Source organism: Lissotriton helveticus, chromosome 7 (assembly GCF_964261635.1).
Source record: "Lissotriton helveticus chromosome 7, aLisHel1.1, whole genome shotgun sequence".
Classification (NCBI taxonomy): Eukaryota; Metazoa; Chordata; class Amphibia; order Caudata; family Salamandridae; genus Lissotriton; species Lissotriton helveticus.
Window position 1 is genome coordinate 1,327,222,226 of NC_136068.1, and position 25,553 is coordinate 1,327,247,778.

General features: G+C 45.8%; 2 protein-coding genes across 3 annotated transcripts in view; one reads left to right on the forward strand and one right to left on the reverse strand.

Annotated features, from left to right (window-relative positions):
* The window catches only part of SEPTIN9 (septin 9), a 992,168-nt gene that overhangs the window by 614,793 nt on the left and 351,822 nt on the right, over nt 1-25,553 (reverse strand). The gene's annotated exons all lie outside the window — the stretch shown is intronic.
* LOC144767334 (uncharacterized) overlaps nt 1-25,553 on the forward strand; it is a 41,363-nt gene that overhangs the window by 14,285 nt on the left and 1,525 nt on the right. The window contains exon 3 of the mRNA XM_078650817.1: nt 14,448-14,639. Coding sequence (XP_078506943.1) covers nt 14,448-14,639 — 192 coding nt within the window. The remainder of the gene's footprint in view (nt 1-14,447; nt 14,640-25,553) is intronic.

A 25,553-nucleotide genomic window follows, 5' to 3' on the forward strand; every position in this document is an offset into this window, starting at 1 on the left:
CAAATAAATATAGGCAGACAGTTCCAGTAGGCATATGTTACTCGCCTGAATACAGGAATGGCTGAGGGAGTCACACAGCTTTTCCCTACTTTACTTCACTGTGTGCCCCAATTGTAAATTATCCCCTTATAATGCACGCTATTCTACTCTGTACCCCTGAACGGTACATCACCCATCGCTCCCATGATACAATCCGCCTAGTGCTCTCTTGATGCACATGCTGCACTCCTTGATGGATACCACTCTGTGCCCCCTGCACTACTCATAGGGGTGCAGCTTAGTCAGTGAAATTTGGGGTGTCGGGGCACGGTATCGCGGGTGAATCTCAAACTCCGAACTCCAACTGCAGATTGTAGGGGTAATATGACCAAGATTTTGGATGGACTGTTTCAATGAGGAACATGGTCTCAGTACTAATTTGCATTAGGAGGGCCGCTGTCACTGGTAGCACAGTGGGCATAAAACGGTGGGGTGAATGCTACACCGAGCGATTGCCACTGGTTAGGCAAGTTGCAAGCATCCATCACTTCACCTTCTGGGTGTTTGGTTGCCTGTAGTATGCCTGGAGCCTGAGACTGGTGCAGCTTTCCAAGCCTGCAACTGCCAATGTTTGGTTTGTGAATTCAAATAAAGTAGTAAATTGGCAACTATTCAAGGAGTACTAATATGAGTACAGATTTACTATTTTTTGGCAAACAGGTCACTATATATTTAAGTTCCTGATCTAAAACATGAACAGGATAAATCCTCAGTGAAATCAGGGCGAAGACAAAATCAACACGTACAGAGCAAACCTGGCTCAGGGTCCCCGGACGCAAGTACCAGGCCAAGAATGCATTTATGATTCCTGGTCTGTATGCACAGGTGTCTGTATGTCTGTTGTACCCATGAAAATCAAGATGTATGTAGGTGCATTTATGTGCATTAATACCCAGTACTTGAAATGGACATTTAGACGTGTAGGTACTCAGTTAACCTAGAATAACTGTTTGTTACTGAAAAGTGCAGCTAGTCTCCTGTTAGAACTGAAAGTAACCCTCCTTTTAAATTAAAGACGGGTAGGTACTCAGTACATGTGAGTACCTGCTCATTTAAAGCACTAGATACCTGCCCATTTAAAGCAGCATTAATATATTTATACTTATTGGTCCGCATATATGGATGCCTATATATGTAAAGGACCCTTGTAAGATTGGGTGTCTCTAAGTCTATTGGTCTGGGAGCATGAATGTTTCTGTGTTTGTTGTTCTGTGAGTAGAAGTGGCTGTATGCAGCAGTGGTGGCTGGTGACATAGTAAAATGGTGGGGTGGGCAAAATGAATTTTGTGACAGCTACTGTAAGGAACCAGCCATGTCTTTAGGCTTAACACCAAAGCTCTTAATCGCGGATTGTTAATTGTTTTGTATATAACATACCACAACTCAGTGCTTAGGAGTTGAATCTGGAAGCAGTGCGAGTTTCTCACCGTGCATGAGTCAAAAATGAAAACACTGTGCGCTCAAAGTATGCACTATACAAGTAGATTATTTAGGTCTCGTGACCTATCAATGCGCATGCGCATTGAGAGAAGCGAGACTATAGGGCTTTAAACAAAGTTTACCTAACTGTGGCGATTTGGTGCTGTGCCCGTGGCTTTTAGGTCAATGCGCAAGCGCATTGACCTAAAATGCGCGTGCACATCACCAAATCGCCGTCTGTTCCCTCAGCCGCACTCCTCCCACACCTTTGAAGTGAAGCTTAGCTTCACTTCAAAGGCCCCGGCTGCTTCACACCCTCATGCCGCTCTCCCCGCTCCGCCCCCTCCCCTGCCCGCCGTGTGCATTTCTCCTCCCCCCCTCCCCCTCCCCACAGCAATGCCCTCCGTCTTGTTTCCTTTCTTGTTTTTCTTTCAGGTGAGATATCTTTTCCATCATTTGCGATAATACAGTTCTCATATGCATTTTTTAATTATTAGCAGCATATACACAGGCGCCCCTTCGGCGCTTTTGCTCTCAACCCTACTATCCTGTCAGCCGCATCTCTATAAGTTACTCGAAGCATGGCCTGACATGTGCACAGCTTATTCCGGCACCACCATCCTGCCAGACGCTTCTGCTTTGTTCGCCCACCGCATGGCCCTATTTGTGCACATTTTACTTTCGTGCATACCCTTACCCGCAGCCTCTCCTTCCCCACTTCTGCCTTTTCGGGTCTCGCGCTCACCGCAGACCCCTTCACATGGCTCACACCCACCTTTTTTCAGGTTACCATGCCATTCCCCACCTATCCCCCAGTCATTTCCGGGTAGGACGCGTGCACCCAGTGGACTCTCGGCCTTGGCCCGCTTATTCTGCCAGCCGCTTCTGCTTTGGTCGCCCACCGCATGGCCCCATTTGTGCACATTCACTTTCGTGCACACCCTTACCCGCATCCTCTCCTTCCCGACTTCTGCCTTTTCGGGTCTCACACTCACCGCAGACCCCTTCACATGGCTCACACCCACATTTTTTTCAGGTTACCATGCCAGGTTACCTCACTCACCCTCAACCCCTCACCCTCACTCACCCTCAACCCCTCACCCTCACCCTCACTCACCCTCAACCCCTCACCCTCAACCCCTCACCCTCACTCACCCTCACCCTCACTCACCCTCAACCCCTCACCCTCACTCACCCTCAACCCCTCACCCTCACTCACCCTCACTCACCCTCACCCTCACTCACCCTCAACCCCTCACCCTCACTCACCCTCACCCTCACCCTCACTCACCCTCACCCTCACTCACCCTCACCCTCACTCACCCTCACTCACCCTCACTCACCCTCACCCTCACTCACCCTCACCCTCACTCACCCTCACCCTCACTCACCCTCACCCTCACTAACCCTCACCCTCACTCACCCTCAACCCCTCACCCTCACTCACCCTCACCCTCACTCACCCTCAACCCCTCACCCTCACTCACCCTCAACCCCTCACCCTCACTCACCCTCAACCCCTCACCCTCAACCCCTCACTCACCCTCACTCTCACTCACCCTCACTCACCCTCAACCCCTCACCCTCACCCTCACCCTCACTCACCCTCAACCCCTCACCCTCACCCTCACTCACCCTCACCCTCACCCTCACTCACCCTCAACCCCTCACCCTCACCCTCCCTCAACCCCTCACCCTCACTCACCCTCAACCCCTCACCCTCACTCACCCTCACCCTCACCCTCACCCTCACTCACCCTCACCCTCACTCACCCTCACTCACCCTCACTCACCCTCACCCTCACCCTCACTCACCCTCCCTCACTCACCCTCACCCTCACTCACCCTCACCCTCACTCACCCTCACCCCCTCACCCTCACTCACCCTCAACCCCTCACCCTCACCCTCACTCACCCTCAACCCCTCACCCTCACTCACCCTCAACCCCTCACCCTCACCCTCACTCACCCTCAACCCCTCACCCTCACTCACCCTCACCCTCACTCACCCTCAACCCCTCACCCTCATCCACCCTCACCCTCACTCACCCTCAACCCCTCACCCTCACTCACCCTCAACCCCTCACCCTCACTCACCCTCAACCCCTCACTCACCCTCAACCCCTTACCCTCACTCACCCTCAACCCCTCACCCTCACTCACCCTCACTCACCCTCACTCACCCTCACCCTCACTCACCCTCACTCACCCTCACTCACCCTCACCCTCACTCACCCTCACTCACCCTCACCCTCACTCACCCTCACCCTCACTCACCCTCACCCTCACTCACCCTCACCCACCCTCACCCTCACCCTCACTCACCCTCAACCCCTCACCCTCACTCACCCTCAACCCCTCACCCTCACTCACCCTCACCCTCACTCACCCTCAACCCCTCACCCTCAACCCCTCACCCTCACTCACCCTCAACCCCTCACCCTCACTCACCCTCAACCCCTCACCCTCACTCACCCTCACCCTCACTCACCCTCACCCTCACTCACCCTCAACCCCTCACCCTCACTCACCCTCACCCTCACTCACCCTCACCCTCACTCACCCTCACTCACCCTCACCCTCACTCACCCTCACTCACCCTCACCCTCACTCACCCTCACCCTCACTCACCCTCACTCACCCTCACTCACCCTCACCCTCACTCACCCTCAACCCCTCACCCTCACTCACCCTCACTCACCCTCACCCTCACTCACCCTCAACCCCTCACCCTCACTCACCCTCAACCCCTCACCCTCAAGCCCTCACTCACCCTCACTCTCACTCACCCTCACTCACCCTCAACCCCTCACCCTCACCCTCACTCACCCTCACTCACCCTCAACCCCTCACCCTCACTCACCCTCACTCACCCTCAACCCCTCACCCTCACTCACCCTCAACCCCTCACCCTCCCTCACCCTCACCCTCACCCTCCCTCACCCTCCCTCACCCGCCCTCACTCACCCTCACCCTCACTCACCCTCACTCACCCTCAACCCCTCACCCTCACTCACCCTCACCCACCCTCACCCTCACTCGCCCTCAACCCCTCACCCTCACTCACCCTCAACCCCTCACCCTCACTCACCCTCAACCCCTCACCCTCAACCCCTCACTCACCCTCACTCTCACTCACCCTCACTCACCCTCAACCCCTCACCCTCACTCACCCTCACCCTCACTCACCCTCACCCTCACTCACCCTCAACCCCTCACCCTCACTCACCCTCACCCTCACTCACCCTCAACCCCTCACCCTCACCCTCACTCACCCTCACCCTCACTCACCCTCACCCTCACTCACCCTCAACCCCTCACCCTCACTCACCCTCACCCTCACCCTCACTCACCCTCAACCCCTCACCCTCACCCTCACTCACCCTCACCCTCACTCACCCTCAACCCCTCACCCTCACCCTCACTCACCCTCACCCTCACTCACCCTCACTCACCCTCAACCCCTCACCCTCACTCACCCTCACCCTCACTCACCCTCACCCTCACTCACCCTCAACCCCTCACTCACCCTCACTCACCCTCACCCTCACCCACCCTCACCCTCACTCACCTTCACCCTCACTCACCCTCACTCACCCTCACCCTCACTCACCCTCACCCTCACTCACCCTCAACCCCTCACCCTCACTCACCCTCAACCCCTCACCCTCACTCACCCTCAACCCCTCACCCTCACCCACCCTCAACCCCTCACCCTCACCCTCACTCACCCTCAACCCCTCACCCTCAACCCCTCACTCACCCTCACTCTCACTCACCCTCAACCCCTCACCCTCACTCACCCTCACCCTCACTCACCCTCAACCCCTCACCCTCACCCTCACTCACCCTCACCCTCACTCACCCTCAACCCCTCACCCTCACTCACCCTCACTCACCCTCAACCCCTCACCCTCACTCACCCTCAACCCCTCACCCTCACCCTCACTCACCCTCACCCTCACTCACCCTCAACCCCTCACCCTCAACCCCTCACCCTCACTCACCCTCACCCTCACTCACCCTCAACCCCTCACCCTCACTCACCCTCAACCCCTCACCCTCACCCTCACTCACCCTCACAACACATATTGTGTTACAATAGGTGTCACATTTGCGAAAGATAAAACTATTGGCATTGTAAATAACAAAGCTATTAATTTCGCTATTTTCAAAACAAGCACATAAATAAAAAATGTGTCCTTTACAATACCAATAGCTCAAACTTTCCTAATGCGAGACCTATTGCATTGCTGTGCTTCTCTCCCCTGCTGCACTCTCCTGCTCTCTAGAGATGTGGCCTAACGACCAGAGCTGCCATCTAAGTGACGTAAATACAAAACATGTTGCATTCCAAATGCTATAGGTGTCACATTCGCGAAAGTTATAACTATTGGCATTGTAAATGACAAAGCCATCAATTTAGCAATTTTAAAAACCAACAAATAAATAAAATATGTCATTTACAAGACCAATAACTCCAACTTTTCTAATGCGAGACCTATTGCATTTCCAATGCTTGTTTTAATATAGCGCGCTGCGTGAACTCGACCCAAAGGTATTATAGTGCTTAAGTAGTGCACCAGTTACATTACACAGGTTCACCTTTATTTTTTTTATAGGCAAGGGAGATTAAGTGGTTTGTCCAGAATCACAGGATGTTGAGCTGGCACCAGGACTTGAACCACCTGCTTCCCCTCCCCCAAAATCGGCAGCTCTGGCCATTATGCCAGACCCTCTTCACTATAAGGTAAATAATAACCCTCGACGGAATAACATGCTGGAAAATACCTAACAGCCAAATTGAAGAAAAAAACACAAATATAGTAACTAAATTGCTGACATGGCATGCATTACATTACCATTTTATTATAATAAAAAAAGAAATGTTTACTTACCTATTAGCTGCAGCACATCTTCAATGTTCCAAGACCATGGCTCTGAGCGAGGCCCACTCCCACAGCCAACTCCCTTAACCAATCCAGAATCTGCTCTCATGCTGTTTGGGTTAAGCAGCATGAGAGAAGCATCAGGGCAGGTTAGAGTGGGCTGGCTCGATGCTCCCTCAGTCACTAGTCTGTGCCTGCTCTCCAATGATCTGTCTAAGACAGCTCGGGTTGGAAAGGTTTGAATTGCGCATATTGGACTGGCCGTCACGACCCAGTCAGCCAAACCAACATGCGCAATTCAAACTGAAGTTTCCACCACTCCTCCCTGCCATTCATCAGCAAGGGCCCCTGGTCCCGTCCCACCATCACATGTCTAGGGCTGCAGAGTAGGAAATAAAATGGTAATAAAATCATTCTACTACCATTTTTTCCCCACTATTTCTGCGCTCGCAGGAAGAGGGGACGCTCCTTTGCCCTTATGGAGAAACTGCAGCTGGTATGCAGGTAGGGCCCTTATAAGATAGAGTATCTGCAATGTATCGTTATGGGAGCATCCATTTTCGTTTTTCATGTGCGCATGGGTGCCTGTATGCATACCCATAAAAAAAGGTAGCCTGTAGGTGTGTTGGGCTGAGTGCACATGTGAATAGGATGTGTGTGCACATTCCTATTTATTGCTTGTCTCTGTGGGCCAGGGCTATACAAAAGCCAAACACATGGGCTTCTTTTTAAAATGCATGTTCTTAATCAAGGTCATTATTTTGTACTGCAAACGGATGCCTGCTTCACATGCGGTATTTTTAGTAGTTCTTCTGGTTCTTCTTTTATGTGGTATAACTCTTACAGAGCTCTTATCTCTATTTTAATTTGACTTTATGTCCAATAATAAACACTTCTCTTCATATTAGAGAGGTTATAAAAATGTAACTTTCAAGTTTGCTAATCTAAAGCTTCATATTAAAGTTTTCGGGTGCTCCACATTTTGCCAGAAAAGGAAACTGCAAACGGTAATTTGTACAGGATCACAAAATGGGGCCAAAGGAAGGAGATCCCTGGTCAGCTATTACCACCAACTTTGTTAGAAGATCCCTTCTCCCAAGCAAAGTCTTGTTGGTGCATAGAGGGAAAAAAGGATTTCCTAAATGAAAGTCAGTCAGTCAGTCAAAAATACTTTAATTCGGCTGTACAGCCATAAAAGCACTATACATTTTACATTTGATAAAATAGAACAAAGTGTTAGACTGAAAAAAATGATTAGAGGTGAAATTTTCAAAACAGCCATTCATTACTAAACAAAAATAAATTACATCTACGCCACAGCTTTAACATCTATAGATGGCTACCCGACCCCCAAATTAGTGGCGAGCAGGTTGTCAATAAAACAACAGGTCTCATACTTAAAAAGTTATCAAAATATTAAAAGGCGATATCAATACACTTGCAAAATTGATTAGACTGCTTGTTAAAAAAATTAATTAAAAAGAATAACGTTAAAAATGTACATTCCTATACAAAAAAAGAAAACACAATTATTATCATCACATTCTCTAAGCAATACTATATTGCAGCAAAGGGCAATGGGAAGATAATATAAGGGGTAGCATCAACTGTTGCCCATCTCTTTCCCCTTTATAATTCCTCTACGAGTACACCACATTGCAAAAAGGAATTTCGAGGTAGCGACTACAAATAATGGCAGTGTTTCGTATTTAAGTAGCCTGAGGACCTCAATGTGGTTTCTAAGCCCTAAATTTCTGCACTATTGAAGAATCCACTTCGATCTCGACCTGTGGTATGCAGGACAGAAAAGCATTACATGGAGTTCTGTTTCTTCTGAGGCTGAACAGCCAGCACAATCTATTTTGGCTATACCCTTCCATCTATTCGTAAAGGCACCTAACAGAAGTGTGCCTAAATTGTAAGAACTGTTTTTTTGCCATGAATGGTTGGATACTGTCCAGGGTCTTTTCCAATTTATACTGCTGCTTGGCATCAAGAAACCTTGATGTCAAGGAGCATGAGGTTGTACTTTGAATTAATCGGGGAAGTTTGAATTCCTTCAGGGTTAAAGCTAAGTTTTTTTTGGAAGTACTGGAGCAAGTCTCCTACGAGTTTAACCACAAGTTACCACAACCCAACGAAAAACACAGACTCCTAACATAGGACAGCCATGGTAGGTTAGTAGCCCTCAGCCTACACATAACATCCCTTAATTCCTCCCTGTAATTAACTAACTCTGGCGTACTCCAAATACAACACCAGAAAAGGGGAGGATGAGAGGCAATTAAGTCTGATATGGGGCCAATACCCAGGTCCATCCTAAGTGGGGTTAAGGGCGTGCTTTTTGGGAGACCCAACAATTGCCTGATGAATGTATTCTCAGTCACCAGTAAGGAGTGGGATGGGCAGTGGCCCCAGAGTTCGGCACAATAGAGGGATGCTCCCCTTGCTTGAGTTTTATAGATTTCTGCCGGGGGGCCAATCACTTTTTGAAAGTACTTCTCGAAGGTTGTAGGTATAGTCAGTCACAGGTGTTTGCCTGACATGACTGCGTAGAAGCCTTAGTGGCCACTCAAATGGTTCAATGACTCTCTGCGTAAAAAAGTTAATGTCAGTGAAATATATATCCGCAGATGTTAGGTGTTGAAACAACAAAAACAACGTTTAAAAAAAAAAAAAAAACAACTTAAACTGACCAGTTTCTAGTTTACTGAGCGAACTAACCTGCGTCCCCACCATGGACTGCTTATCACCTTACATATTACATCACTCATCACATGTTAAATCAATATTTTGGGAATTCCCTTTTCCATGCACATTTGTCAATCAGTCCCAAAGTTATTAGCAAAACAAAATCTTTCTTCCTATGGAAAATGGAAACCCTGATTAACCACATCTACATATATTTAATCCTTCCTGTGTATAAAAGAATACTGCAACATAGGAGGGCAATTGCTAATAAAGACAGAACATAACCGGTAGCTAGGCATTTGAAAAAAAACATTAAAGTAACCCTATATTTATGCAATACAGTTGTATTGCGGATATCCCTAGAAAAAAGAGAGGGGGAAATAGTGAGAAAGAACTCCGCAGGTTAGAGACATATTATATCCTGGAGTTTAACAGTAAGGAACCAAATGTTTTGAATAGAGATGAAGATTTATTCACTTGTCTAGGTTAAGAAGACCTAACGAGTTTGCGCATTCAGATGACCAATTTCTTTTAAGTTAAAAATTGTTATATGAAGAACGTTTACCAGGGGACGCTTGGCACTTTATTATTGAGCACCTTAAGACTTGGCACTTTAACTTACTCATGTGAATACATTTGCACTAAATATTTTTAATCTTGAATATAGGTTAAAATAAGTATATGAATTTTAATGTACTATTGTATTGGATATATGTATTGTGAAGAGTATATGAAGTGGAATATACTGAAGCACTAGCACTTTATTCAGCACTGATATCTTGTTGAAAAGAATTTGCACATGAATTATTCTAGTCCGGTAAAACGTATATGAATTGTAATATACAAAAGCACTAGCACTTTAATTATCTGAGTACTGCAAAAACATGAAAAGAGAACAACAAGTTGATAATAAGGCTAAGCACTTGCACTTTATTAGAAATAATTTTTGTCATGACTAAAATTGGTATATATATATATTTTTAAACAATGTCAAGGGCATCTATTGAACATGTTAAGTAGTTGTGTTTATGCAACAATATAATCCCTGAAGTGTTATTTACTATATAAGTATTGAGTAAATGATACATTTTGTTGCTCAAATTCATACAGAGATTTATATGTAATCTGCACTTGCAGTGGAAAAGAATGCGTAGCACACGAGAAAACACACGTAAAAAGTGATGTTTTAAGCACGTTTTAAGATGGCGCCTGAGAGAAATCATGAGATGACAAAATTCAAATGTTCCTTTGTTGTTGTCCATGATTTAGTGTTTAAAAATCTTTGGGAAATGGCGTTCTGCATTGTGAACAAGGCAGTGGGCTGCTGCCGAAACGCATAGATGACGTTACTACAAAGGAAATAAAGATGAGTAAAAATTGCCCCACGGAGTGCTGGATTATTGCTGCGTGAGCGGTGGTTTTGTTTGTATATATTTGTATATATATATATATATATATATATATATATATATATATATATATATATATATATATATATATATATATATATATATATATATATATATATATATATATATATATATATACTGTGTAGTTCTAGTTAGATCAGGGTATATAGATTACCTTGGGTTTCAAACAGTGGTAACAGGCAGCCTCAAGCTGTTTAATGTGAAAGTACCACTAATTATATAATCATTAAATAAATGCCCACCTCTGGTTGTGGTTCTGTCATCTTTCATTGGTTGCTGTATTTATTATTCTTGTATGCCTGCATTTAGCTCTTTTCTAAGCTGTGTCAGAGCTGACATCCGAAAATTCATTTGATTTGCTTACAATTTGGTTAGGCATGGAAACCACGATTGGACACCTCATCACCTAACACTAGTCACCAGTTCGGCCACTTAGCTGCTTCTCCGACCTTGCTAAGCCTGTGAAGGAGAAATTAGATTTCTTAACTGGCCTGTACATTAGTAAGGCTGGAAGGGCAGAGAATGAACCAATCAAAAGTGTTTGTGTTTGCAATGTGCCCCACCCCTATTGGCCTTCTTGTAGTCCAGTCAACCACTGCCTATCAGAAAGACACATCAGTGTGTGTTTTTTGATATATGATTTGTGGGTTTTAGATAGTACCAAGATAGTGCCAGCATGCCACATTTAGATCTTTCTCATGAACATAGGCTAGCTGGTAAAGTTGCCCAGTGAGATCAGAGTACAACCGCACATCACAGGGCTGAATCTAGATACAGCCTACTCAAAGGCTCATCCATTTGAAGTTGATAAAATAAGTGCCACTGAGGCTTCTGATAGTTTTCCGTTTGTCTGATATAACGGCAAAGCTGCAGTGATCAGCAGCATGTAAAATTCAGTTGTTATTGCAAGTGAGCAGGAGTATGCTTCCTCAAACAGGTCAAGGAGGAAGATCAGACCCATGCCTGTAAGCTCCAGGGGCGGAACCCGAAGAAAAAATATCATCAGTTTTCACTGTTGCTCCAACAAATAAGGTGGTCAATGACAACATATCCTAATGTCTTCGTTTTGGGCTTTTTAGGTCGAGCCTGGGCAGTGCATGAGCTGCTCTGCAAGGCATGCTGTATTCAGGTATGGACTTCAGCTTCACCTACTCTCCGCCCATATTTTTCATTGGCTTGTGTCACTGTCCACTGTAAACTGTGGCTTTTCATTGGTCAATAGGCTTAATAGTTCCTACTTAGTATCACCTCGTCTTATTTTGTAACCTCCCATAAAGGATACCCCTGTTATGTGTGTTGTTACTCGGTAGTCTTTAATTACAGCCTCCGAGCACTATTTTCTCAAATAACTTTGTCCTGCCTGTGAGTGCCTGTGAGTGCCACAAGGATCCTCTCTCAGCCATGCCCTGCTCATCATCTACATTACCCCATTGGCAGACCTCATCAGATCATATGGCATCATAATTTTTCCATACGCAAATAACACACAACTGATACTCTACCCATCAGACCAGACCCGAGTAACCAAAAACAACTTTGTCAAATGCATGTTTACTGTTACGACCTGGATGAGACTCAACTGCCTAAAGCTCAACATGAACAAGACGGAAGTGATGATCTTTAATAAGAAGAACTCAGCATGGGACTTCACTTGTTGGCCCGCAGACTTCGTCCCCACACCAGTCCCCTCCTCTCACACCAGTAAACCTGGAATCATGCTCGATTACAAACTCAACATGTCAGCTCAGGTAAACGTGGTCACCTCCGCCTGCTTCCACATCATGAGGATGCTACAAAAAATCCTCAAGTGGCTCCCAATAAATAACAGAAAAACAGTAACACAGACCATGGTTACCAACAGACTTGACTATGGCAACACACTATGCGGCGAGAAATAAAGAAGTCCGGGAGAGGTGTTTTTTCCAGCTGCCGCTTGAGGAGATATGGGGTCTGTGTAGCTGCCTGCGCTCAAGCTAGTGCCTGTTCCTCACTAGCTGAGCTTTAGTCCGAGCATGTCTGCTAAGCTATTGATTTGTCTTCTTCTGATAGCCCCAGAGACATGTCTCTTTTGCATGAACATTGCAGGGGACTACGCACAGAACTGCAGGCCCGGGAAGCAGTTAAAGGTCCCAAGCTGCAGTCAGGTGATACTGAGTGATGATGCTGAGGAGGCTGACCTTGACCTCAAGAAGTGAAACCTGGTACAAGGACCTCAGGTGGCAGAGATGTTGCAACATATGAGATAAATTAGGATCTGATTTAAATGAGCTTCATCTTGAGGAATGGAACTCTTTAGCTCAGAGGTTCATCTGCATTAGATTCCTTGCCAGTGCATAAAGTGATCCAATCCATCTGTGAGAGGGAATGAAAGGGCATGGAAATGCTGGATTCCATGGGTTTCTATCTTAAAGATATTTGTGAGAAGTGTTTGATACAGAAATCTGCAAACATTCAAAAGGGGTCTTAAATCTTGCATTGGATGATAGTGTCCCTCAAGAAAGTTTGAGGTGGCTTTCAAGAGGGCACACGCAGCTTCGAAAGTTGTCTTTAGAACAGTAACTTAAGCTGCATTTTCCTTTCAAGATCTTCTGAAACCCTTCCAGGCACTGTATGATGGAAAGGACTGCACTGACGTATTAGGAACCATGACATTATTGACTAGGTTCCAGTTAGACACCACTTTTGAGATCTTAAGTGGAGCAGGCACATCAGGATGCAGACACACTTGACTGAGATCACAGAAGTTGGAAAATGTAAAAAAAATCCATCATATTACATCTTCCATTCTTCCATTCTAGTTAGGACTTCAGTCAGAGGATCTTGCAAAATATAAGTCTGAGGAAGAAAGGAAGTTTATAGAGCCTTAAAGAGGAAGACCACATTCCTTTTTGTCCCAGCGACAGCGGTTTAAGCCTCAGTAAATGCAGGATTTCTCATCTAGGAGCCCCTTCTGTGGGCAGGTTATGGTCTGGGGGCTGCCTAGTTTGAAAAAACCCAACACTGCAGCCCCATAAACAATGACTAAGCCATGAGGTGAGAAAGTCAGGATGGAGAAAGGCTTCTCAGACAAAGGTCTTGAGGAAAGAACTTTGAAGATGAAAGAATTTTCCAGATTATTTCAGAAGGCATGAAAATAGACTTTCATTCACATTCTCCAGAACTTCACTTCCATGCAATCCGTCTTTCTGTGGTGCTGATAAAAAATGAAGCCTTACACAGTGGAGTGCAACTGTGGATAGAAAAGGAAACAATAATTGTAGCCCACCGGATCAGCAAGGATTCGGGAGTGCATTCAGCCTTGTTTATAGTTCAGAAGCTAGCAAGTGGAGTCGGGCCAGTCTTACACTTAAAACTGCTAAACTGTTTTATTCAAACAGAAACATTCAAGGTGGTTTCTATTCAGACGACAATCCCTCTAATCAATCCAAGGGATTTTGTGACAACTATATGCGTACAAGGTGTATAGCTGTATATTTCAATGCATTAGGTGTGTGAAAGGGTATACACCCGTTACAACGGATCTTTTACTCCGCACTACCATTACAACGCGACCATTACTCCGCATACCATTACAACGCATTGCGCTGGGGGGCGCTCTAGGATAGGGAATAAGTATAATTTACTATCCAACACCTTCCCTAGGGTCCACGGGGACTGGAGTTAGAATAGTAAATTATACTTACCACTATCCAGCGCCCCAAGGCGCTATGCGTTGTAACGGTATGCGGAGTAAAAGTCGCGTTGTAATGGTCTGCGGAGTAATAGTATGCGTTATAACGTCATACATCCGTGTGAAAGGTCCTCCGGTTTGTAGTATGCAACAACAATTTTCAGTACACAGACCGCCCATTCGGAATGCTTTCAGTTACCAGAACATTCACGAAGGTATTACTCATTTAATGGCTTGATTACAGATTAAGGGAATTCAATTACTTGCTTATCTGGATGATATTCTAATTTCTTCTTCCTCTTTCTTTAGGGTGCAGAAAGACAGAGACATTGTATGCAAACTCTGCAGGAGTTCAGCTTCTTCTTGTATCTGGATAATTCAAATCTCATTCCACCCCATGACGGATTATTAACTAGAGCAAGATTCAAGACAGATGTGGGAAAGAGAATTCCCTATTCTGATTCAAATGCTCATTCTCCAGTCCCAACTATTGCATCGCTGGTAAAGGCCTGGACTCCAGCAAAACAACATGGGTTTGTGTTCAGGGATCTGTTGCAGCTGCTACAGCAGAGGAGCCTTGGGCCTGCTTACATTTAAAGCTGTTAATGTGTCATCTTCTGAAGTACTGGGATCCGGCAAGTATGGATTTGGGGGTGGTGTTCCCAGTTTTACCCCAAATTCGAGACAGGTAGCTTGGTAGTTAGTGGAGGACAGCCTGTTAAACGGGGTAACTCTACATCCTTTTCTCCCACGAATTGTGAAACAGGCGTCAGTGCTGTGGGATGGGGAGCAGCAGTGCAGGACTCTGTGGCTCTGGGTCAGTGGTCCCTGAGCCAAGGGAGTTGAAATTCCAACCTAGGCTAGAGAGGGTTATGGGCAAGTGATAGGGCTCTGGGCAGAGAACAATCTTGTTTCTCTTTCAGCATGCTACATAGCAGAAGTTGACAAAATAAAAGTGAACAGAGTTGACAATATAAAAGTGAACCATCTAAGCAGGGCTTTCCAATTCTTATAGAAGGGTTTGTTGGATGGTGAATCCAAGAAAACTCATCAGAAAAAGATACACGTGTTGTTGATAGCTCCAATAGGCCCAGGAGACAGAGTTTTCCGTGTCTGAAGCTGACAAAGAGACACCAAATATTTTTCTGATCTTTCCAAGTCCTCTTTAGTGTCCAGATTAAGGTTGCACAGCTACTACTGCGCCAAACCAGTGCTGTGTCTGAAGAATGATGAGACTGCCACTGTGCAGTACACATTCATTCTGTTAGCACACGGGGGCGGAGGCTGATACAGCTGCTGGCCCTGTGGCAACTCTCAGTGTGTGAGGAAAGCTTAGCAGGTGTGCCTGTGTGTGAGGGAAGGTTGGAGGGCTAATGCTTGTGCTGAACCAGTGCTGGGTATGAGGGACACCTGCACTGTTATTAAGTGCGCGAGGAAGCTTGCATTACTGTCGCTTGTTCTCCTGTATATATTAGAATTCTGAAACTGCTGCCCTCTGGACTACACCTGTTTTGTGCCAGGGAAGCTTGCAAGCCAGATACATATGTTGTATATGTTACATGTAAGAGTGAAACGAAATGCTGCTGCCCATGCTGTACCCGTCTTATGTCTAAAACCCTTGCACAGCTTTGAGCATGTGCATTTAATGGTCGACAGGATTTTTTCACCATACAGATGCCCAAATTATTGACTTTCTCATCTTTGTGTCTTTTTAATTTGTTTACATTCCCATTGGCCCAGACCATATAGTGTCCCTTGTATGATGATAACCCGACGGTGCTGGATCGCTGAGGGCTCAGGTGATGCAGTGAGTGTGGTAGAGGGAGGTGCAGCGGTGCCAGGGGCAGGAAACCTCACACCACCCACCCGGTGATGGTGCACTCTCCCTTTTCAATAGGCGACTGAGCTCAGTAGAGTTCCCTCTACCGCAGTTAGTGATAAATCTAAGTGTCATTTTCTACAGAAGGCTTTATTTTAAGAACCTCCTACGTGTTTTAATCAAAGTGCACTACCACTCATGATGGCTCATTGCCTGCAGCAGTTCACACACTGGCCTAGGTTTGCTCCCAATAGCAAAGATGTTTTCATGTTTACATTCCTGACGATGTCTTTCGTATATGCATAGACACCTTCATTTAAAGTTCAATTTACATTTTAAAGAGTGTGTGTATGTGTGCATGTGTGTGTACCTCAATTCTTTTTTTAGGGAGAGCCAAGACTGCTTTAGCATCATATTGAAAAAACCAGGATCCCTCAACCATTTCACACTGGCAACCTACTTACTATGGAGATGCATCTCTTCAGATTTGGCTGAGAGGAAACAGGACTTTGATCTGGTGCCTTACCTTCCTGAGGGTTCTTCGGCTCGAGTACAACCACCGAGGCTGAGGGCCATGAACTTTCTCATACTTTGAGGGGTGAACGGAGAAGGTTCTAGGACAGGATTATAGTTCTCTATGGACAGGATTAAAGGGGAGGATTGCTTCGTGATAGCCTTGATGGGGGTAACCGTCACTATGTTGTTGCACTTTTGACTGAGGATGTCAGTGGACATGGCCCAGTGAAGAAGCAAGACTATATTTGTGCGAGGTTTAGCTTCTCTTTTTAGGGCTCGGGCCTACGCCACCACGAAGTGGGGGGCGGAGCTTCCGAGCTCTTATGCGTTAAAAAAAAAAAGAATTCAGAAAGGGGTCCGGCTGGCACATTCCTTAGTTTTTTATGGCATCTGCCTAGTGATTCGTCTTCGCTGTGCTGTGTATTTAGTAGCGTTGACGTGATAGGCTATATGTAATTTACGCGTGCCCGATTTGGCATATTTTCGGCGGTTTCGCGCACGGCAGACTTATTAATCTTAATTAGGGGCTGTCAGAGTGCCCGTGTAATGCAATCCAGATGGTGCGAGCGCGTTCACCATTGCATTGCATGTAGCATGCGCGCGTTTAACAGGAGTGATTTCCGTAGCAGTTTTCTCCTCCCTTCAAAACACCTATGTAGATTGCGGCGTGTTTTATTTGCCATCACCTTGTTTAGAACTGCTGGTGCTGAGCTCCGCCTGGACCCACTTAAAGACCTGCTCTCTCCAAATGTAATGCTGCCCTCGAAATATCCACTTTGACCCTGTTGCCATAATTAAGTATGAACCCGCAGTGGGCCTTATTCTCCGGCCCCCTATCCAGCCCATGTCTTGAATATTGCGCACGTTCAGCCTTCACACGGTGGCATCCCAACATGTTAAAATGACGTGAGCTATATTCCAGCCGAGAAAGGGAGACCGTTGTTCCTAAACTCCTCCATACTAGTGTGAGACCACCCAGGCTAAAGCCATGAGGCTGCATGGTCCCAGGGGGCTACGATCGTCATCGTTTTAAATGGTTTGTTTACGTTCCGCGGGGAGCGCCTTCCGCCCCTTCGGGCAGCATCTGAAGGAATTCTGGGCTTTAAAAACAAACTTGCTAATCACTCAGTGTTTACGGACACAAGGGATAGGGTTACCAGCGGGGTGTTAGCGGCCTCGTGGTGGGGAGGGAGTCGGACATCTTTGCTGCAGTTTAGGGAGAGAAGACGCTGGCGGGGGAGGGGGGGGAGAGATGGAATAAACGCAAATTTGTGTCTGACAGTTAACACTTCAATGGCAGGGCATGGGCAGCAAGCATTATTTGGGGGGCAAATACCCCCCAAAAAGCACGAAGGTTCGCAGTTCATTGTGGTTTGTGGATATTTGCACTCTTAGTCTTATCAGGAATGACGGCCATCGGCAGGTCTATCTTGGCGCCTGTATACTTCAATGCCTTTGGATTTTATATTCATGATTGAGGGGCTACAGAGGAGCTGTGGGGAAGGGGCGAGCTACAATTCAAAAGGTGCTGTGATAGGGGTCGAGGTGCATTGAGTAGGCCATTTTGAGAATATTTTTTCCTGGAATCCACCAGTACCACCACCACCAGTACTACCACTACCAGTATTACGGGCAGCAGTACCACCACCACCAATGCTACTGCTACCAGTACCACCACCACCAGTACTCCCGCTACCAGTACCACCACCACCAGTACCACCACTACCAGTACTACCGCCACCAGTACTACCACCAACAGTACTACCACTACCAGTACCACCACCTCCAGTACTACCACTACTACCACTACCAGTAACACCACCACCAGTACTACCAGTACCACCACCACCAGTACTACCACTACCAGTACCACCACCACCACCAGTACTACCAGTACTACCACCATCAGTACTACCAGTACTACCACCACCAGTACTACCACTACTACAGCCACCAGTACTACCACTACTACAGCCACCAGTACTACCAGTACCACCACCAACAGTACTACCACCACCACCAGTACTACCAGTACCAGTACTACCACAACCAGTACCACTACAACCACCAGTACTACCACCACCAGTACCACCACCACCAGTACTACCACTACCAGTATTACGGGCAGCAGTACCACCACCACCAATGCTACTGCTACCAGTACCACCACCACCAGTACTCCCGCTACCAGCACCACCACCACCAGTACCACCACTACCAGTACTACCACAACCAGTACTACCACCTACAGTACTACCACTACCAGTACCACCACCTCCAGTACTACCACTACTACCACTACCAGTACCACCACCACCAGTACTACCAGTGCCACCACCACCAGTACTACCACTACCAGTACCACCACCACCAGTACTACCAGTACTACCACCATCAGTACTACCAGTACTACCACCACCAGTACTACCACTACTACAGCCACCAGTACTACCACTACTACAGCAACCAGTACTACCAGTACCACCACCAACAGTACTACCACCACCACCAGTACTACCAGTACCAGTACTACCACAACCAGTACCACTACCACCACCAGTACTACCACCACCAGTACCACCACCACCAGTACTACCACTACCAGTACCACCACCTCCAGTACTACCACTACTACCACTACCAGTACCACCACCACCAGTACTACCAGTACCACCACCACCAGTACTACCACTACCAGTACCACCACCACCACCAGTACTACCAGTACTACCACCATCAGTACTACCAGTACTACCACTACTACAGCCATCAGTACTACCACTACTACAGCCACCAGTACTACCACTACCACCACCAACAGTACTACCACCACCGCCAGTACTACCAGTACCTCCACCACCAGTACTACCACTACCACCACCACCACATTAACACACTCCATAACACTTAGCAAAAATACATTACCATTTACAATGCCATTAGCTCAAACTCAAATAAATCCGAGCCCGATTGCATTTCTAATGCTTGTTTAATTTAGAGTAATGAACCTCAAGTTAAGGAGAAGGAGAGCTTTTATGTTAATTCATGTTTCACGTACATCAATTACTTGTCTATAGACAGACACTATGTGGTTAGACCTATTCAATGAAAAGATGACACATGGTTGTATCATTGTGCTGAGGTCTACCATCTACTCTGCATCTGCATAAATTTTATTTCACATGAGGCTGTATTCATTTTGGAATCCAGCACGTGCAGTGGCCTGCCTAAACTCCTCTTTGTTGTTGCCTTATGCCATATTCCTTTACAAGCACTGCCCATGTTTTGCTATTAATAGTAAAAATTGTTTTTGATTTTTTGATTTGCAAGTCTGTAGTATCTCTAAATGTGTTTTGTACTTTTGAAAATGCATTGGCGTAAGTTGCTAATGCAGTGTAACGGCAGGCTGGGTTAGTGTCGTATTTTTATTGTGATTGCTCTGCTGCTGATCCCTCCTCATTGCAATCGTCATCATGTTGCATCTGGGTGGACCTGGCATTCTTAAGGTCCTCAGCCCACTTATATCGCCACCTGAGTGAGTCATACGTTCTGGATGGCAACTATTAGGCTCCCTCACATCTAGTTAGGAATTATGTTTTTGTATTATTCTTTGGTTGAGCTGCGACCCTACGCGGCCGTAACCATCACTGTGGCACTTGTGTTGCATCTAGGTATGCCTCTAGCTGGTAAAAGTATTCGACCACTGTAGTGTTTAAATCTGGGTGATCTCATTCATTATGATGATGTGACTGTGTTAGTTGCGTTCACCTTTCTTGTTTTTTTCTCCTACAGCCGCTGCTCAGCCTTCCAGGACTTCTTTCTTCACTCCCCTCTCCAAAGAATTGCCAGTAGCCATCTTAGACTCACTTTTTACCTCTGCAAACTAATGTCCCCCAATATTACCCTTTCCATTTGCAGGGGTACACCATAGCACCGCACAAGCTGATCCATATGATTGCATTTCCCGATCCAAACAATACCTGTCCCGTCTCACCAAGAGACAGTGAATAAATGTTCACTGCGAGGGAATGAAAGAAATTGCAAATTCTAACATCATGTACCCATATTCACATTGTGCATAACAAAATTCCCTTACAGAATTGTAATATTGTTCCCATCAAACAAGATCAACCATTAATAAGCAGTATACTGAACAGTCCAATCTCCATTGACCTTACACTATGAAACGTTGACTCTTGTCAATGAGAAATCCCACAAAAAAAAGGAAAATGGAAAGAGCGCTGAGGGTTACAAAAGTGCCAAGAGGCAATTCAAATTGGGGAAATGTAGAACAAATAAAAATAAAATAAATGCTATGCATGATATAAAATGCTGAAATGCATACATTATTCTGCCCATCTAAAATGCCTGAAATAGATGTCAGGGGCTTTCTTCCGGCCCGACGGTCTCTGAACGGAACACATGTCGACCTCACTATACAAGTGGAATAATTTCCTTTTTTTTTTTACTGTAGTCACTGGAGACCCCAATAAAATGTGTTATTCCACCAGTGTGTGGTTTTAACAGTTTCCCCTCTGCATTTCACAGTCGGTTTACCCCCCACACCAGACATCCCTTTCCCCACAACCACACTGCGGTTGATATTTCCACCTCAAGAGCTCCCTTGTTCCCCCGGGATGGCATGCATTGATTGTGCACAGCCATTTTATGGAGTGAGTTGGCAGTGAGGACATTATGAACATCAAACCCTGTTTCCTCCTCCAGCACCTACACAACGGGTGTTCATTTTGGAGAAGCATCCCACAAGGCTGAGTGACTCATGCCTGCACCAAGGGACTGAGTTTACAGAATACGTGAGGTGGGGAGGGTGGAGGAGAGGGCAGAGCAGATGTACATCTGAAAAAGCAGTAATTAAATATCAGATACTGCGCTCAGAACTTTTTTTCCACAATGCTGCGTCTGCCTGGGGAGAGCGCTGATAGCTTCCGGTTGTGGCTACTGTGAAACTTCACGATACGCAAGCAGGGCGGGATAGGTTGAGAGAGTCTGAAGGGCACGCGCACTCCGGATGTTCAAACCTGGTAAATGGGCCGCCTAACATGTTAAATGACTGCTGCTGGAGAATTATTCCCTCTAAACAGAGACCTGCCATTTTTTCACCATTTTGTTAAAGGAGCTTATGGTTTTGAAAACCTAGCTAAAATAAAAGGCGTGAGTGCCAATAATAAACCCTCACATCTCAATCAACTAAGCATTGCGTGAGCTCCTCAAATTGTCCTTTTTCAAAAATTGTCTTATTACCCTGGTTGCACTCTGCTTTATTTAACATTTTGGTACTTATTTTTGCAAACGCCACTGCTCACTAAATCCTCCTAAATTATTGTCTAGGATGACTGCAATTGTAATCTAGCTAATAGTCTTGTTGTTGAATGGGTCTTTGCAGTATTAGTAGTAAAAGGCACTGAGCCAAGCCGAAGATTGCGCGCTTTCATCAGCAGGGAGTGATGTTGCTGTTCAGATATTTGTTTTGGGTCGTGTATTTTAAATTACAAGCAGATTAGATGAAACAGCTATGCGGGATACTTAAATACTGCATTTGGTTGCAAAGAGTTTAACAGAATGAGGTATGTGAAACCTCTAATTTCAGTGCAGTGTAGAACATTGTTTTTGAACATTTCATATCTTTTTTCTCAAAAAGAGATTTTTATTGCACCATAGGATGTTTGTTCTGGAGGTAGCCAGTTGCCCATATTTACAGATTAAGATCAATTCGATCATAATACCAGACATTCTCAGCATATGGGAACAAACTGGGTATTCAGCTACTGTTAAACAATTTTCTGCTCTGCTCCAAGGAAAATATACTTCTATACAGTAAATTCTTACTTTACCTGTATAATGATGGTTTGCACCCTTTATGTTATGGCTTCTTGCATCCTTTATGTTACCTTTAGTGAAGTCAGAGCAAGATTCATGTTTTTGGGATTCACAAATAATGCCACCCATAAGCAGGTCAGCAGCTTTTCTACTTTTTTTTCCTGTGAAATCCTCAAAGAATGTATGGCATTTGTACTGTAAGCTTCACCTCTCTGTGGGAACTGGTTTTAGGGTCTCAGGGCACAAAGAGACAGGAGGGGAGTGATGATGCTGGTGCAGTGATACCCATTTATATGGATGCAATCTCAATGTTCTGTCTAACGTTTTCTGATGAGCCCCACCAATCCACCAAAATAAAGGACCTCTTTACAACTCCTCATTTCTTTGAGCTTGTTTCCAGTGCTTCATTTGTGAGTTTTGAAATAGGTTGGCAAGTAAGGGAGTGAATAAGTTTCCTCTCTGGCTCTTTAACCCTTTGCATGCTTCGGACGGCTGGGGGCCGTCCGACGTCACGGTGGGCGTGTGCGGAGGACGGCCGGGGGGGCTTCTGAACCCCGCCCACTCATTAATTCGCCCGCACCACGGGGGAATGTGAGCAGCGCGCAAGGGGTTAATAATAAGCATTTGCAATGTAATAGGTCTCGCAATACTGAAAGTTTGAGCTATTGGTGTTGCTAATAATAATAAAACGCCAATAGCTTAAACTTTCAGTAATGCGAGGCCTACTGCATTGCAAATGTTTTTTAAAGTATTTATTTGCTTTATAAGCAATTGCAGCACCCCCGCGCTTTAGCTTAAGATATTGAAACCTAAAGCAAAGGTGCTGCGATTGCTTCAAAAGTCAATCAATAGAAAAAAATGGAGCCACATTCCTTTATTTTCTATTTCTTTACTTTTTGTTACAATTGTGGCACCCACACTTTAGCTTTAAACATCCTACGGTAAAGCTTGGGTGCCACAATTGCTTAAAAAGTAAAGAAATAGAATAGTGAGGGTGGTCTGCTGGCTTTTACTGTTAAAACAAGCATTTGCAATGCAATAGATCTTGCATTTCTGAAAATTTAAGCTATTGGTGTTGCATTTTTGTTAGCAACGTCAATAGCTCAAACTTTCAGTAATGCGAGACCTATTGCATTGCAAGTGCTTGTTTTAACAGGAGAGGCCCACAGACCATCCTCAATATGCAAGGAACAGGAAAAAACCTCCACTCAGAAACAGAATTATCTCCTGCCACCACTGCCAGTATTTGCCAGTCCTTCAAGAAGACAGCAGTCAGTCTCTACTGAGGAGGGTGCACTTGATGTGTTCCTCCCTTACCACAGAGCCACGCTTGCACTGCTCGTACAGTGTACATCCTGTGTGAATGAGAAACTATTGCTATCTGCTCTCTATGTAAGCATGTGCGTGTGTGTCTGTGTGAAGCTCACACCACTTTTGCCCTCTACCCCTTCAGTGAGTATTTCCCTCACTCTTCTGTGCGCGCGAGAAATGTATACCGCTGTCCGCTGTTGAGTGGGTGTGTGAGTGAGGCTGCTAGCATTGCGGATGCATTGTACTTCTTATATGTTGGCATAACTTGCACTGCAGTGCAGGTGTGTGTTTGTGTGCCTGTGCCTACATTGCTCTTACACTGTACTTGTGTATGTGATAGAAACTTGTACTCCTGTCACTGTACATCAGTGAAGCAAGTAAACGGTGCAGCTGGCCCTGCTGTGCCTGTTTCCACGCATGCCTAACAGGTACAACATAGAGAGGGAGAGACCCTCACATCGAGAAGCGTGCACTGCTTTTGTACCATTTGGGCACCTGAGAGCACTGCTGCTACCATATCCCACCCGTTTTCTACCTATGAGGGAAACGTGCATTATCTTTCTGGGCCTTTTTCTGGACGAGGGAAGCTTGCATTTTTGCCACTGTAAACTAACCGAAAAAATTCTCAAACCTGTGATCTACACTATGGAGTGTAAATTACTAACGCAGATCACGTTGACATAAAACCACTGAGTTCTACTCCCGCCCGGGGTTTGCGGCCTAATAAACAGGCCGCCCAGCGGTGCGTGGGAGGTGGAAAAGTCGCCCGGGGTGCAGCTGCAACGGTGAGCGGCTAAGCTCCCACGCGAGGTCGAGGCTTCGTTTTCTCCCTCAGGCCTGGAGGAGCGGCAATCACCCCCTCCGGTGAAAGACAGATGAAAACACCAGCTCCTGCCTCCCAGGCGTGACGCGTTAAGCATGTGTGCTGCACTTCAGCTGCCAGCTGTGTGCTGCTGGAAGACCATCTCGCGCTTGCTACCCCTTCGCCTCCCTACTCTGCTTTTTGCATTTTTTCCACCGAGTTTAGAAAACTCGACTGAATGGAAAAACGTAGGTAATGTGTTATGGTTTCCAGCCGGTGCAGGAGGTCAATTCTTCTTCAGATGCCAGGAAAGAATCTGAGAGGGAAAAAAAATCTGTGCAACTGATAAACCAACAGCCGCTGCTGGGTTTAAGATGACAGTCTGCCAGGACAATGTGGAGTTTATGGTCAACACCTGCAGGCACTTGACTTTAGGAGTTACTAGTGTGGCAGTCAGGTTTCAGTTTTAATGGAAATATTTGCACTGACTATTCCAGGTAGACTGCTTATTTTGTATTTCCTGAAAGGAAGGGGGTTTCCCTCACGTGCCAGATTCGTCTGTGAGAATTGGTACATTAACAGAATATCGTGGACGAAATAATGCCCTATAAAAAAATTGTGACCTAAATACCGACAACCAAAATATTACGAAGTTAAGTATACAATAGCTATGCACTATATGTACTATACCTAACGTCACCTTTATCTACCGTTACTATAAATATTTTCAAGTCACGCAGACGTGGAGCTCAGAATAGCAACTCTATAATTACCCTTATGCACACACCTTCACAATACTGGTTGTAAATATTTTAACCAGGAGAGTTTTATAGGGTGATAATTCTGTCCTCGATATTCTGACATACAATCATGAGAAATGTCCTGTTTCTCCATAAGTCAGTTGATCTCTGTCCACCCGGGTTAGTAATCCACCCGGAATTAGTCCCTTCACTGAAAACAACATCACATGGACTCCCAGGTCAGGTATGTGACAAGAATTTGATTGGTCTATTGAAAAATCATGAAATTTCCCCTTCATCCCTGTGCCTCTGGCAAGCAAGGGTAGGAAGGACATTCGCTCATCAAATGGGTCTTTCTACCCGACTTCGACAAAAGTCATAGGACTGCC